This window comes from Nerophis lumbriciformis, linkage group LG12 (assembly GCF_033978685.3).
Source record: "Nerophis lumbriciformis linkage group LG12, RoL_Nlum_v2.1, whole genome shotgun sequence".
In the NCBI taxonomy this organism is placed as follows: Eukaryota; Metazoa; Chordata; class Actinopteri; order Syngnathiformes; family Syngnathidae; genus Nerophis; species Nerophis lumbriciformis.
In genome coordinates this window covers 14,943,230-14,960,808 of record NC_084559.2, presented here as the reverse complement: position 1 = coordinate 14,960,808, position 17,579 = coordinate 14,943,230, and the positions used below count along the sequence as shown (strand labels likewise).

Genomic DNA, 17,579 nt, shown 5'->3' with positions numbered 1-17,579 from the left:
GCTTTCCCACCATATAAACAGCTAATGATCGAGGGCGAGTTCTTGGTTTCTTATGTGTGTTTATTGTTAGGCAGTTTCATTAACGTCCTCCCAGCGCGGCAACAACACACAACAACAGCAGTCAAGTTTTCGTCTACCGTAAAGCAGTTCGTCTGCCGTAAACAGTAATGTTGTGACACTTTTAAACAGGACAATACTGCCATCTACTGTACATGCATATGTGACCCACCCATAATGTGTCACATTTTTGTGTTGATTTATTTATTTTATTTTGTGGTTTGAATTCGTTTTTGGAGCTGTCATTACACATTTATCAGTATTCACATTGGTCAGTAGGGGGCAGTAGGGCGTTTCTTCCCAATTGAATGCTATCACCTGCAGACCGGAAGTGTCTTGTCATTCTGATGAGAGCGACCAGTCTGTGAACAATTGAAACGTCCTGTGTGCTTTTTCCTCCTGTATAACAGGTTAGTTTTGGTGAATCAACTCACTGAATAATATCCATGTGATCTTTATAAGTTTAAGTACACATTCTGATGGTGGAGCCTAACTCTAAAGTGTTTGTGAGTTGTAGTTTGTATTTGTGAATGAATCCAGTGCACAGCTGCAGTAATCAATACAAAAAGGCGACGTGAGTGCGCAATGTTTATGTAGGAACTTCTGATCCTAATTCAGACTCCCAAATTAGAGCTCCCGTTTTCTTATTGATTTTATAATGAATATTTGTATAATGTGTGTGTTCTGAAATAGTGACAGAGAATAGAACAAGGATGGACAATTCAACCCTTAACTCAACAATGAGTAGATGAGTGTTATGTGTGTGTAAATGTGTAAATAAATGAACACTGAAATTCAAGTATTTATTTTATATATATATATATATATATATATATATATATATATATATATATATGAATACATATATATATATATATATATATATATATATACATATATATACATATACATATATATATATATATATATATATATATATATATATATATATATATATATATATATATATATATATATATAGCTAGAATTCACTAAAAGTCAAGTATTTCTTATATATATATATATATATATATCTTAACCATATTGTCATTGTCATTGTCATTGTCATTACTACCTGTCTTAATACTTGTCGTTGTCGCTCTGTCTACTTTTGTTTCACTCTGCTCATGTCCTAGTTCCTTCGTGTCACAGTAAGTGTTTTTGTTTCTTGTCAACAGTTAGCCTCTGTGCTATTTTAGTTCATAGCCAAGTTTGTTCTCCGCCTTGTGCGCACCTTTTGTTGTTACCCTTTTGGTTGTTTTTTTTGCCAAAGTGTTTAATTTAATCATGTTTTCTTGCACAATGCCTTCTGCCTTCTCTGCATCTTGGGGTTCGGCACCTACAAACTCTGACAGCTACATCTGTAAGTGCAAGTTAAAACTCTCCTATGCAAGGCGAAAACCGTTTATCAACAACACCCAGAAACGCCGTCGGCTTCGCTGGGCCTGAGCTCATCCAAGATGGACTGATACAAAGTGGAAAAGTGTTCTGTGGTCTGACGAGTCCACATTTCAAATTGTTTTTTTGGAAACTGTGGACGTCGTGTCCTCCGGACCAAAGAGGAAAAGAACCATCCGGTTTGTTATAGGCGCAAAGTGTAAAAGCCAGCATGTGTGATGGTATGGGGGTGTATTAGTGCCCAAGACATCGGTAACTTACACATCTGTGAAGGCACCATTAATGCTGAAAGGTACATACAGGTTTTGGAGCAACATATGTTGCCATCCAAGCAACGTTACCATGGACGCCCCTGCTTATTTCAGCAAGACAATGCCAAGCCACGTGTTACATCAACGTGGCTTCATAGTAAAAGAGTGCAGGTACTAGACTGGCCTTGTGTGGTGAATTATGAAGCCTAAAATACCACAACGGAGACCCCCGGACTGTTGAACAACTTAAGCTGTACATCAAGCAAGAATGGGAAATAATTCCACCTGAGAAGCTTCAAAAATGTGTCTCCTCAGTTCCCAAACCTTTACTGAGTGTTGTTAAAAGGAAAGGCCATGTAACACAGTGGTGAACATGCCCTTTCCCAACTACTTTGGCACTTGTTGCAGCCATGAAATTCTAAGTTAATTATTATTTGCAATAAAATATCAAACATGTTGTCTTTGTAGTGCATTCAATTGAATATGGGTTGAAAAGGATTTGCAAATATTCCGTTTATATTTACATCTAACACAATTTCCCAACTCATATGGAAACGGGGTTTGTAGAAGACATACAAGATCTTGTGAACATCCCCACCAGGATGGGGATGATGTGGGCATTCAAGTACCTCATGACAGAAAATGCCAAGCAGTTTGGGGACTCCTGATCTAGCGTAACTTTTTGTCCTTTTAAGGCAGCGTCTAACTGACCGCCCTCTTTTTCTCGCCGCCTGTCTTCACTTTCATGCCTTCTTGCCATTATATTTCCACTCCATCACCATCTGGCAACGCCCCCAACACTCTTTCCTCTCACTCTTTTTTTTTTTTTTTTTGCAGCTTTGTTTTTCAAATTTTCAACTCGCTCCCTTACTCATCCTGTGCACTGTGAAAAAAATAAATAAAAAAATAACCCTCATCCATATAAGTCACTTTCAGACCAGCGATGAGTAAGATAATGCCACTTGTTTCCTGTGTAAATCAATTTGTGCCGAGAATCTCTCCGCACTCAAGTGTCATATCACAAATTCGATAGATGCGAGGTGATGCGGTCTGACTTCCCTCGGGTTTCTCGGGTTCCAGATAAAACTGAGGTTGGAAATCAAAGAGCGTTTATTATAAGGAAGGATGCCAGGTGGGGCGGAGGGAGAGTTTGGAAGATGCTTCTGGCATACGCAGGGGCTCGAATATAACCACGGCAACCGCGGAAATCGCCGGCGACCGCCATCATTTGCCGTGATGCCCTAAAAAAACGTACCAACATTTGCGCCGACAACTTGCCGTGATCGCCCTTGACATTTTACTTGTTAATGGACGAGAGATATCATGGTCAACGGCGTAATGATAATTTCCGATAAAATTCCAGACAATTACTAACCGTCTCCTTTATCTATTACTGAAACCTGTCATTTATTTATGCATTTTTGGCTACTCAAAGTCAGGTGGATACCAGAGGTGGGTAGTAACGCGCTACATTTACTCCGTACTTGAGTAACTTTTGGGATAAATTGTACTTCTAAGAGTAGTTTTAATTAGGGATGTCCCGATCCAGGTTTTTGCACTTCCGATCCGATACCGATATTGTTTTTGCATTTCCGATCCGATACCGATACTGACCGATACTGGCCTATCTGAGCATGTATTAAAGTTTAAAGTTATTTAGCCTACTTAGTTGTCAGAATCATGTTGAAAAGGGTTTTAGTACTCTTGATAACAACTAGCCAGCTGAATTAGGGGAGTTTGAATAATACACAATGGTTGGTAACAAGAAACTGACCTGTTTATTCAAGGATAAACACAAAATAGACAAAATTATACATGACAAACAGAAATGGCATCATTGAAACTAGGGCTGGGCGATATGGCCTTTTTTAAATATTGCGATATTTTAAGGCCATATTGCGATACACGATATATATCTCGATATTTTGCCTTAGCCTTGAATGAACACTTGATGCATATAATCACAGCAGTATGATGATTCTATGTGTTTTGATTGATTGATTGAGACTTTTATTAGTAGGTTGCACAGTGAAGTACATATTCCGTACAATTGACCACTAAATGGTAACACCCCAATAAGTTTTTCAACTTGTTTAAGTCGGGGTCCACTTAAATTGATTCATGATACAGATATATACTATCAGATGTATACTATCATCATAATACAGTCATCACACAAGATAATCACATTGAATTATTTACATTATTTATAATCCAGGGTGTGGAGGGGGGCGCCGGATGTAAGTGTCAAAAAGACAGCCAAAAGAGTTTGATATGAGAATAAATCTAAAGTTAAAATATAGGGTAGAAATGCACCCATTTGCAGGAAATGTAGTCTTGATTTTCAAAATTTTCTTTCAGGGCTTGCATGTCTACATTGAAACATTCTTCTTCATACTGCATTAATATATGCTACTTTTAAACTTTCATGCAGAGAAGAAAATCACAACTAAAAAAATCACAAATTTTTTCATACGGTGTTGATGTGGAAATTTTTGCCTCGGCATTTTGATGGTGTGGGCGTGTGGCACCGAACGGAGATAAGCGTCTCGACAGACGTCACAATATTTGAACAATGATGACGAAAACTGTTTTCTCTGTCGTGTCCGTGTGTCGAAAATTGTTATGCGCTTATTTTTTTATTAGATTTTGTGCGTGGCATAGATTTGCTATTCGCAAAGGACGTTTGAGCAGTGCGTAATTGCACAGGCGAGCACCTTAGAGGGAGCGTTGCTCGCACGGCTGCGCTAGCATCACAGCTAACGTTAGCCATGCTGCTACCTCTCTGCTCGGGGAGGACGTATACGTATGTGACGTATGACGTGACAGTATGTGACGTATGTAAGAAGGTGCGCTCGCTGTCTGTGAGAGGGAGACACAGGAAAGAGTGAGAAGAGCCTGTAGTGTAATGCCAGCAGCTAAAAGCAACTGCGTGAGAATTCACAGACCTGTGGATGTGTTGAAGGTGTGCTGGAAAATGCGGAACGGATATTACGGAGCAGCAGAAAAGTGGAATGTATTATTTAAATAGGTGCGTTGGAAAACACGGACCGGAGTTTTTTTTAAAACTGGATCTGGATCGGCATTTTCCCATGCCTTGCCGATACGCAATTTTTGGCAAATATCGGCAGCCGATCCGATCCAAATATCGGATCGGGACATCCCTAGTTTTAATGCAACATACTTTTACTTTTACTTGAGTATATTTATAGAGAAGAAACACTACTTTTACTCCGCTCTATTTATCTACATTCAGCTCGCTACTCGCTACTGATTTTTATCGATCTGTTAATGCACGCTTTGTTTGTTTTGGTTTGTAAGACATACCTTCAAAGTAGGATCTATCATGCCTGCGCTTCACCAATCAAATGCAGTCACTGGTGACGTTTGACTCAGTTTCACCAATCAAACAGAGCCAGGCAGTCACATGATTAACAAGCTTAAGCTTACATGAACTCAACGTCAAATTTGAGGAAGCACATGTCGGTAAGTAACGATAGTAGATATTTTGGCTGTCACCGTAAGCTGATGTTAGCTTCCCTGCTATGAATCACTGTCAAATGTACATCGTGGGGGGACATTTATTAACGCACTGCAGCCTCACAGACAGACACACACACACACACACACACACACACACACACACACACACACACACACACACACACACACACACACACACACACACACACACACACACACACACACACACGCATTTATACAAACACCAATCAGAAGTGCATCAAGTGCAGCCCACACCTATCAATTTATGGTTTGCGTAAAGGCTAACTTGTTATTTTCCTTCGTAATCTCTGCCTACTGAGCCTATGGTGCTGTTCAGTTATTGTGGCTCAATTTGCCCAATTTTTTTCATGTTAATGTATTATTATTTAATATATATTATTGTTTTAGTTGCTTAAGAGATATTCCTGGCTCTGAATTTGCTCATTGCTATTTTTATGTTTTTGTGCATTATTTGTTGCCGTCATCATTAAATGAACAGGTTACTCATCAGTTACTCAGTACTTGAGTAGTTTTTTTGACAACATACTTTTTACTTTTACTCAAGTAAATATTGGCGTGACTACTCCTTACTTTTAATTGAGTAATACATCTCTAAAGTAACAGTACTCTTACTTGAGTACAATTTCTGGCTACTCTACCCACCTCTGGTGCAAACGCACTAGCGTCGTTTGTCGATAACGTTTATCTTGCTCCGGGGGTACTCCCTCGGAGTATACTTAGTCACCAAAACTACATGTCACACTAATGGTAGCCGTATAAACAATGCCAACACTGTCATAAATCGGTGCCATATAATGCTTGCTTCTGGCATACGCAGGGCTCGAATTTAACCACGGCAACCGCGGCAATTGCCGCGACCGCCATCATTTGCCGTAATGCCCTAAAAAATTGACCAACATTTGCAGCGACAACTTGCCGTGACCGCCCTTGACATTTTACTTGTTAATGGACGAGAGATATCATGGTCAACGGCATAATGATAATCATACTTGCCAACCCTCACAAATGTTGCAGGAGACTCCCGAATTTCAGTGCCTCTCCCGAATTTCTCCCGATTTCCAGCCGGACAACAAGGCACGCCCCCTCCAGGTGCATGCGGACCTGAGTGAGGACAGCCTGTCGTCACGTCCGCTTTTTCTACATATAAACAGCGTGCCGGCCCAGTCACGTTATAACATCTTCGGCTTTTGGAGAGTGCACAACTGCACACACAACAAGAAGGAGACGAAGCAGAAGAACGAAGAAGAGACAGTCATGGCGACGACGAGTAAGAAGTTAAGCAAATTAAATTTCACAGATGCTGCCCATACCTATGCTCCTTCAAAGGCTGTGCTACTGGCTGCAAAGCATTGCACTTTCAAATACAACAATGAGTAGAGGAGTGTTATGTGTGTGTATATGTGTAAATACATGAACACTGAAATTCATGTATTTCTTTTATATATATATATATATATATATATATATATATATATATATATATATATATATATATATATATATATATATATATATATATATATACATATATATACACAAACCCCGTTTCCATATGAGTTGGGAAATTGTGTTAGATGTAAATATAAACGGAATACAATGATTTGCAAATCCTTTTCAACCCATATTCCGTCAGTCTACCCCAGGGCAGCTGTGGCTATAAAAGTAGCTTACCACCACCAGGTGTGAATGATTGATGGGTTCTACATGTAAAGCGACTTTGGGTACTTAGTAAAGCGCTATATAAATCCCAGTTATTATTATTATTTTTATTATTATATTCAATTAAATGCACTACAAAGACAACATATTTGATGTTCAAACTCATAAACTTTATTTTTTTTTGTGCAAATAATAATTAACTTAGAATTTCATGGCTGCAACACGTGCCAAAGTAGTTGGGAAAGGGCATGTTCACCACTGTGTTACATGGCCTTTCCTTTTAACAACACTCAATAAACGATTGGGAACTGAGGAAACTAATTGTTGAAGCTTTGAAAGTGGAATTCTTTCCCTATTCTTGTTTTATGTAGAGCTTCAGTCGTTCAACAGTCCGGGGTCTCCGCTGTCGTATTTTACGCTTCATAATGCGCCACACATTTTAGATGGGAGACAGGTCTGGACTGCAGGCGGAGCCAGGAAAGTACCCGCACTCTTTTTTTTACGAAGCCACGCTGTTGTAGCACGTGCTGAATGTGGCTTGGCATTGTCTTGCTGAAATAAGCAGGGGCGTCCATGAAAAAGACAACGCTTAGATGGCAGCATATGTTGTTCCAAAACCTGTATGTACCTTTCAGCATTAATGGTGCCTTCACAGATGTGTAAGGGCACTAATGCACCCCCATACCATCACAGATGCTGGCTTTTGAACTTTGCGTCGATAACAGTCTGGATGGTTCGCTTCCCCTTTGGTCCGGATGACACGATGTCGAATATTTCCAAAAACAATTTGAAATGTGGATTCGTCAGACCACAGAACACTTTTCCACTTTGCATGAGTCCATCTTAGATGATCTCGGGCCCAGAGAAGCCGGCGGCGTTTCTGGGTGTTGTTGATAAATGGATTTCGCTTTGCATAGTAGAGCTTTAACTTGCATTTACAGATGTAGCGACCAACTGTATTTAGTGACAGTGGTTTTCTGAAGTGTTCCTTAGCCCATGTGGTGATATCCTTTAGAGATTGATGTCGGTTTTTGATACAGTGCGGATCGAAGGTCACGGTCATTCAATGTTGGTTTCTGGCCATGCCGCTTACGTGGAGTGATTTCTCCAGATTTTCAGAACCTTTTGATGATATTATGGACCGTAGATGTTGAAATCCCTAAATTTCTTGCAATTGCACTTTGAGAAACTGTTGGAATAATTGTTTGTAAGTTATCACAAAAGAAACGTTGTATTATGAATGCTGTCTTTCGAGTCCTAACAAGAGGAAGAAGGCTCGTAAAACTCCACTGTGATTTCAACACGGACAGATGGCAGGATCTGCTCAACTTCCAGAGGAACTCTCTTTGAAGTGTTAAACGAACTCTCTTTGAAGTCAACGCTATTTACGACCCGCTGCCCTTTTGAAGCAACTGTGGCCAGGAGACGGGAGGGGTTATCCATTGTCCTCCAACACCTGCCCCAGCTGGATCCAGGAAGAGCCCGAGCCCGAGAAATCCCACTTCTTGGTCTTCAAAGCGACCGAAAACAATGACTGTTTTACATACTCCCCATTCCTGCTGAGACATGTGTTGGTGCGTGAACATTGAATATTGTAATAAAGAGGAGACGAAAACCTTCTTGGTCAGAGCGTGGTGCAGGACTGTACAGAGAGTGCAGTGGCCATGTCTCTCCTCAATGTTGAGTCCAAATTGAATTCTGTCTCTGTTTGATTCCTTGCCTTTTGTCTTGTTTAATAGATGTCCTCAGTGTTTGAACGTGACAGAAACGTTGTTCTTAAACTGTTTGACTATTTGCTCACGCAGTTGTGGACAAAGGGGTGTACCTCGCCCCCATCCTTTCTTGTGAATTTTTTGGGAAGCTGTTTTTATACCCAATCATGGCACCCACCTGTTCCCAATTAGCCTGCACACCTGTGGGATGTTCCAAATAAGTGTTTGATGAGCATTCCTCAACTTTATCAGTATTTATTGCCACCTTTCCCAACTTCTTTGTCACGTGTTGCTGGCATCAAATTCTAAAGTTAATGATTATTTGCAAAAAAAAAAAAAAGTTTATCAGTTTGAACATCAAATATGTTGTCTTTGTAGCATATTCAACTGAATATGGGTTGAAAATGATTTGCAAATCATTGTATTCCGTTTATATTTACATCTAACACAATTTCCCAACTCATATGGAAACGGGGTTTGTATTTACATTAGGGCTGCAGCTAACGATTATTTTTCTATCGATTAATCTATAGATTATTTTTTTCGATTAATCGGTTAATCTATAGATTATTTTTTCGATTAATCTATAGATTATTTTTCCTTTTACCGATTTTTTTTAAAATTTAAAATGAAGAGGAAAAAATAAATGTAGGCCAGTTTTTTCAAAAGGCATGGCTTTTATTTACAAAAAAAAAAGTATGGCCACTAGTCAGTCAACATTGACAACAACATGACAAAATATTCTGTAACAATGTAAACATTTAAAACTTTTAACATTTAACAAAATTAAAAGTAGCTCATTTGCTTTTTAATGTGCAAATATAAAAGTAAACATCCAGTGCAAATCTTAATATTCTGGAATAGTATAAGCATTTCAAAAGTAAAAGTATTGCTTATTTTGCTTTAAAATGTGCAAAAATAAAGATAAACATCCAATACAAAAAAGTGCAAAACGGAAATATTCTGTAACAAGTGTAAACATTTCAACAAAAGTAAAAGTATTGCTTATTTGCTAAAATGTGCAAAAATAAAGCTAAACATCCAATACAAAAAAGTGTACAGTGTAAACATTTCAACAAAAGTAAAAGTATTGCTTATTTTGCTTAATAACACAACAATAATAGTATGATTAAAGTGAAAGTTAATTGTTCGTTTGTACATAGTATATGTAACTGTTAATGTTGTAAAAGGTATTTGCACAACCAATTAACGTTAGCGTTTGTGACACGTCTTGTGCCGTGGGGTTCTTTCAGGACCGACAGACTGAACGCCAGACGGCTTTGCCAGGTTTACAATCTTTTAATTTTACACACAGTCTTTTCTCTTCCAACTGCGCGGATCGCGCACCTGGGCACGATTGCGGCGTCGCTCCCGGCGTCGCTCCCGGCGCGCCCCGCCTCGCCGCTCGCTCGCCGCCGCCGCCTCTCCACAGCGTTAAAGAGGAGCGCGTCTTTGTAAACACTGAACAGGCACGCCAAACGCGCCTCTCAGAGCGAAACGGTGCTTTAGTTTATGAATTTACAACGCAGATACAAATGACACATTCATGTTTTTGTGTAATGATGACAACGTATACGCATGCGGACGATTGACTTGTTGATGGTGATGGCAAGAACGCTGTCGGGGGTTTTCTTTTCAAATGTTCGTTCATAGCCGTTGTGCTGCTATGATAGGCCATTTCCGCTCGACACAGTGTGCATACAACAACATTATTAGGCCGTTTATTGAAATACTCCCACACTTTTGACGACTTTTGGCGTGCTTTTTTCCCCTCGCTCGCATCGTCTGCTTTGCGCTCCGCCATGACAGTAAAGTAGAGTGACGTAAATATGCGACGCGCTGACGCACAAAAACGGCGTCGACGTATTTACGTAACCGATGACGTCGACTACGTCGACGCGTCGTTTCAGCCTTAATTTACATGCAAGGAGGATCTGGTTTCCAGTTGAATCGAGTCAACATGATTGGTTTAAGGTGTTTAGATGCATTTTTTTTTAATGGTTTCAACCAATTTAATGCAGTAATAGTTAACAGGTGTGGATGAATGATACCAGCATGAAAAAGAAGCTTGTGAAATATCCCCCACTCCCTCACTCAATACATGCATGCAATTCTCCTTGAGAGCTGCAGAAATTGGGAGATCTCAGTGAAAATGTCATAGGAGTATTTTTAAGGTCATTCAATAAGGACACAACAAAAAAGTGGAGGAGAAAGATAAATATTTAAAAAAATGGGAGGATGGAGAGCAAGAGATAGAAATAAGATGAAAAATACGATAAATGATAGCGAGGTTAGGAAAAAAATAAGTATTTCCCTAATCCCCGAGTAAGAGAATGCAGCGCTTCCCCTTTGATGGATTAAAACATGCACTATTTCTAAACCCGCCTGCAACAATTGGCATTGTTGAAGAAAGAAAGGCAGGCATGGCTGCAGTGGAAGACAGAGATAAAAAAAAAGAGTGCAAATGCAGTTTAGCAGCAGGATTAGACTGACAAAATATTTCACTGAGGGTCAGCGTCAGTCTCAGCATGAGTCTGACATCATCCGATATCAATATAATGGAGAATCCTCCTTGACTTGTCACAGAATGAATGAATTGAGATACATCATTTTCATCATCTCAAGGAGGTTTTTCTGAGCCTCTCGTTTGTCCGGGACACACTTCTTAATCAGCCAGTCAATCAATCAGAGGGTGGGTTAGACCACGGATCTTAAAGGGGAACTACACTTTTTTTTGGTAATTTTGCATGTCATACACAATAAAGCTTGATCATATTACGCCTATACTGTATATACCTTTATATATTTATAAACATACCTATACTGTATATACCTTTATATACATATAAACATACCTATACTGCAGTGACGTGCAGTCACTAGAGGCAGGTGAGGCGGGGCCTCACCTGCCATCATGGAAAGAAAAAAAATGTAAAAAGAAAAAAAAAAAATTATTATGTATGTATTATGTATCCAGTGATTATACTATAAAGTTATTTTCCATTTAACTTCACCAGTTTTAGATTATTTTTATTCAAAATCGCTGAATTTTCACATTTGCCGTTCAAATACTGAGAAGAGACGGTGCGGTGATCAGCAGCCAGTTGAGGCACGTCATTCAGTGCCTCAACATGGATTCCGGACTCGGCTAACTGCTGGCCTGCTGTGCAGTGAGACTGTATTGCTATATGAATTATATTATACATTTCCATAGTTTAGTTAGCTGAGGTATATAATGTACAGTGTATTTTGTCAACAACTGTATGTGTGTAACGTATTTCTTGTGCTGAGCGATCATAAAACGGCTGCAAAAGACGCACTGGCTGAGGCTCGCAGTAATCCCGCCTCCTGCACCCCCGGCATAGATTGCAACCCCTGACGGTAGTGTTATATCAACTAAAGCCCACACTTAAACTTTCCACGTGCAAGATTGAATCTATTTAAAAAAGTTATTTCATAAGAAGCCAAAAAGTGCAAAAACAATAATGTTCGTGTCGGAGGAGTTGTGAATGACTGCAGGGACACAACATTAGGTACACCTGCAGACTGCAGGTGTACCTAATTCACAACTCCTCCAACATGAACATTATTGTTTTTGCACTTTTTGGCTTCTTATTAAATAACTTTTGTAACCTATTTTCATGGGCTTTCCTCTTTGTGATGTTAAGTTCCTGTTATGCGCTGTTATACAGTATATGCCTTGAGCTCTTATTTTGAAGGGGCTAAGAGCGGAAGTGATGTCACGTTGCGGAGGTTTTTGAAAGAAAGTGGTCCTCGTGTAAACTGGAGCCTCCGTGTTTGTTATTTTGTAGTTTCATACAGTATAGGCGACATTTATAAACCCTCGGTTACACTTTTTTAAATAGATTCAATCTTGCACGTGGAACGTTTAAGTGAGGGCTTTAGTTGCGGCGCATGGACTTAATTTCTAAGTAAAGGTAAGACCATAATAACGTTTTTTTTTTATTAAATGTGCTTTTTTTGTGTGCTACAGTTTGTATGTGTAAAGTTAAAGTTAAGTTAAAGTACCAATGATTGTCACACACACACTAGGTGTAATGAAATTTGTCCTCTGCATTTGACCCATCCCCTTGATCACCCCCTGGGAGGTGAGGGGAGCAGTGGGCAGCAGCGGCGCTGCGCCCGGGAATCATTTTTGGTGATTTAACCCCCAATTCCAACCCTTGATGCTGAGTGCCAAGCAGGGAAGAATGCTGGTATGAGCTTTTAAACATAACCCGTTAACTGCTGCCAATCAAATGGTGAATAAGATACTCTTTAGGGTTCATATGTTTGTAAATCTGACTGTGATGAAGTCAGTGCCTCACCAGCCATCAACCTCACCGCACGTCACTGCTATACTGTATATACCTAAACATACCTATACTGGCTCACCTGCACTGGCTTCCTGTGCACATAAGATGTGACTTTAAGGTTTTACTACTTATGTATAAACATACTTGCCAACCTTGAGACCTCCGATTTAGGGAGGTGTGAGGGGGGGTGGCGTGGTTAAGAGGGGAGGAGTATATTGACAGCTAGAATTCACCAAGTCAAGTATTTCATATATATATATATATATATATATATATATATATATATATATATATATATATATATATATATATATATCTACATCCTGAAAATATGCAAACAAAACTGTGTTTGGATCATTGATACTTCAAACTTGCATAAATATAACATGAATATAACATAACTTGGCTTCTGAGAGCTTCAAAATGTAATGAATAAAATGCTAAAGTTGTTGATAAACAAGCAATTATATTAATAATTAAATATGGTCATTTTAAATGAATTATAATGATAATTTAAAATGAATTATTTCAAATATGTTTATTTTAATGTACCGGTATAATTCTATGGCTGGATGTAATAAGGAGTCAGAAAAAATACAAATAAAAATACAATTAATTTTGATGTTTTTAGCAAAATATAGTAAAAATGTATTTAGTTTTTTTTTTACATTTAATTAATAAATATATTTATTTTTAGGTAAGATAAACATAATAATACAATTTATCTCTAGTCTGGATGATTTAGTTCTTGTCACCCTGTTGTCCTCCCGTCGTGAAAAAAGGCTGGAGGGGGCGTGGCCTCCAGCTCCGGCTAAAAATCGGGAGATTTTCGGGAGAATATTTGTCCCGGGAGGTTTTCGGGTGAGGCGCTGAATTTCGGGAGTCTCCCGGAAAATTCGGGAGGGTTGGCAAGTATGCGTATAAAATACTACACGGTCTAGCGCCATCCTATCTTGCTGATTGCATTGTATCATATGTCCCGGCAAGAAATCTGCGTTCAAAGAACTCCGGCTTATTAGTGATTCCCAGAGCCCCCCAAAAAAGTCTGCAGGCTTTAGAGCGTTTTCTATTGGGGCTCCAGTACTATGGAATGCTCTCCTGGTAACAGTTAGAGATGCTACCTCAGTAGAAGCATTTAAGTCCCATCTTAAAACTCATTTGTATACATTAGCCGTTAAATAGACCCCCTTTTTAGACCAGTTGATCTGCCATTTCTTTTCTTTTCTGCTCTGCCCATCCGCACTGTAACACAACATAAACACAACAGAACAAATGCCCAGAAGCCCTTGCAGCACTAACTCTTCCGGGATGCTACAATATACCCCCCCACCCCCCGCTACCACCAAACCTGGCTGCCCCAACCCCCCCGCCCTCCCATCTCCCAAATTCGGAGGTCTCAAGGTTGGCAAGTATGCCGGCCGGAGATGTTGACATGCGGAGTTTCAAACCCTCTTCATTCTCTAGCGGGTGACTTTTCAAATGATGCTACAAATTAGCAGTAATGCTACTTTTTGTAGCAACGCTTTTGCCGCAGTCTTGACATATTACAGTTGTCTGTTCAATATCTTCCCGCTTGAAGCCAAACCACTGCCGGACGATTGACCCCCTGCTGTTTTTAATTAATTCTTCGTTCATTTGTTACCAGATTCGCACCTTCTTTCTCTCGTATTACCACTCGCACCGCACTGCTAGCACCACAGCTAACCCCCGCGAGGACGTATGACGTGTCAAGCGCGACAGTATGTGACGTATGTAAGAAGGTGCGCTTGTTTTATGTCTCTGTGAGAAGGAGAGACAAGATAGAGAGTGAGAAGAGCCTGTAGTGTGTTAGTGTCTAACTTTGGTGTGCTTGGGGTCCGTTGCTTTAGTTATTAGCTATTGTGCTCAAGTTAGACTTTTCTAATCTATGCAAGGACAAAACTTCTTGTCTGAGGGGTGGCCTCAGCCACAGATGTTGTCTTTGTTTTAGCCCGCTATCAGTCAAGGACTTCAAGGACCTCAACGAAGATAAGATCACAACACGCAGACGAAGCGGGGACAAGGCGAAATCACAAGGCCCCCAGCACATTCCGTCACGTACTGTGCGTCCTGGACCTGCTTTGCATAACATATGTGACCACTCCTTTTAGAGGCGGCCTCAGTGATGTTGACTATGGAACTCTGAATAAGGACGCGGGAGCTGAACCTTAGAGCGTAGGGCGAGACTGTGACTAAAGGTGCAGCTCCATGCATTCTCCTCATGAGCTAAATTGAACTCTGTCTCTGCATGATTCCTTGCTTCTTGTCTGATTAATAGATGTCATCAGTGTTTGAACCTGACAAGTGTAATGCCCCGCAGCTAAAAGCAACTGCGTGAGAATGTATACTGGAATATCACGATATAGTCATTTTCTATATCGCACAGAGACTAACCCGCGATATACCGAGTATATTCCATATATCACCCCCAGCCCTAATACATAGCAAAGTTTAAATGTGCCTTGAATTACGATACTGTCTCACGATCACACTTACCCTGATATCGCACGGTCTTGCGTGGTACCGGGTTCCAGTTGAGAGCCAGTGACGTTTCCGATCCGAATAGGAACACGAGGAGCAGGACCTCCACCCCGCCCATGGCTCCGATGCAAACTCCCATTCGGTGGAGGTGTCGCGCGATCGATGGAACGAGCGCTCAAGCAGGTGATCAGAAAGGACGACCTGTCAACCTGCTGAGAGAAGGAAAAAAAACTGTCAGCAATTAATGGTCTTCATTGTCTTGGTTGTTTGGGAGAAACCACGGCCAACTTATTCTGGAGGAATAATATATTGGAATACCAAAAATGTGTTACGTAGCTTTATTGCTCCACTCTGACTATTCGCTTGTGTGTGTTTGCACAAGTCAAACCTGCCAACAAACTCAACGTCCCTGAGCAGATTGGCCGAGAATGAGCATAAATATGCAGCCAACATTTGGAATAAAACAAACTTCTGCAACTTTAAATAAGTAAAGTGCATAATTTATCCATCCGTCCATCCATTTTTCTACGGCTCAGGGTGGTGGGGGGTGCTGGAGCCTATCCCAGCTGCGTTCAGGCGGAAGGCGGGGTAGACCCTGGACAAGTCGCCACCTCATCGCAGGTGCATGATTTAAATTAAGGTTAAAAAAGACCCCAATATCTTGACACAGATGCTGTCCGGATGTCAACCGGTTGTGGTGTCGAAACCTTTACACCGAGGCTAAAAAAAAAGCTAAAAAATAAATAAATAAAATAAAAAAATAAAAAGTGTTATTATACATTTAGGCATTTTGTCTCTTTTTTTTTTTTTTTTGTCAACCAGTTGTGGTGTCGAAACCTTTACCCCGAGGACTGCATATTGAAAAGTGAAAGCATGATAGGTGGGCTTCATTTTGATTTTTGTCCATTTAGTAAAAAAAGCTTTAAAAAAAAAGCTAAACATTTTTTTTTTTTAAATAAAAAAAATAAAAAAATAAATAGTGTTATTATACATTTAGGCATTTTGTCTTTTTTTTTTTTTTTTGTCAACCAGTTGTGGTGTCGAAACCTTTACACCAAGGACTGCATATTGAAAAGTGAAAGCATGATAGGTGGGCTTCATTTAGATTTTTGTCTATTTAGTAAAAAAAGCTTAAAAAAAAAAAAAAAAAAAAAAAAAAATTGTGTTATTATACATGTAGGCATTTTGTCTTTTTTTTTTTTTTTTGGTCAACCAGTTGTGGTGTCGAAACCTTTACACCGAGGACTGCATATTGAAAAGTGAAAGCATGATAGGTGGGCTTCATTTTCATTTTTGTCTATTTAGTAAAAAAAGCTAAAAAAAAAAGCTAAAAAAAAATAAAAAAATAAATAGTGTTATTATACATTTAGGCATTTTGTCTTTTTTTTTTTTTTTTGTCAACCAGTTGTGGTGTCGAAACCTTTACACCGAGGACTGCATATTGAAAAGTGAAAGCATGATAGGTGGGCTTCATTTTGATTTTATTCTATTTAGTAAAAAAAAGCTAAAAATAAAAAAATAAAAAAATAAAATAGTGTTATAATACATGTAGGCATTTTGTCTTTTTTTTTTTTTTTTTTTTTTTGTCAACCAGTTGTGGTGTCGAAACCTTTACACTGAGGACTGCATATTGAAAAGTGAAAGCATGATAGGTGGGCTTCATTTTGATTTTTGTCTATTTAGTAAAAAAAGCTAAAAAAAAAAAAAAATTATAAAAAATTTAAAAAAATAGTGTTATACATGTAGGCATTTTGTCTATTTTTTTTTTTTGTCTTTTTTTTTGTTAACCAGCTGTGGTGTCAAAAACTTTACACCGAGGACTGCATATTGAAAAGTGAAAGCATGAGAGGTGGGCTTCATTTTGATTTTTGTCTATTTAGTAAAAAAAGCTGAAAAAAAAAGAAGCTAAAAAAACAAATAAATAAAAAATAGTGTTATTATTATATATGTAGGCATTTTGTCTATTTTTTCTTTTTCTTTTTGTCAACCAGCTGTGGTGTCGAAACTTTTACAACGAGGACTGCATATTGAAAAGTGAAAGCATGATAGGAGGGTTTCATTTAGATTTTTGTCTATTTAGTAAAAAAAGCTAAAAAAAAAAAAAAGCTAAAAATAAAAAAAATTAAAAAAAAAATAAATACTGTTATTATACATTTAGGCAT

The 17,579-nt window shown here is 39.0% G+C and overlaps 1 protein-coding gene across 1 annotated transcript in view; it reads right to left on the bottom strand.

Moving 5' to 3' along the window:
• Positions 1 to 17,579, bottom strand: part of LOC140679259 (semaphorin-4C-like) — a 391,991-nt gene that overhangs the window by 148,389 nt on the left and 226,023 nt on the right. The window contains exon 3 of the mRNA XM_072914311.1: positions 15,433 to 15,629. Within this exon, the coding sequence (XP_072770412.1) occupies positions 15,433 to 15,556 (124 nt within the window). The 5' untranslated portion in view covers positions 15,557 to 15,629. The remainder of the gene's footprint in view (positions 1 to 15,432; positions 15,630 to 17,579) is intronic.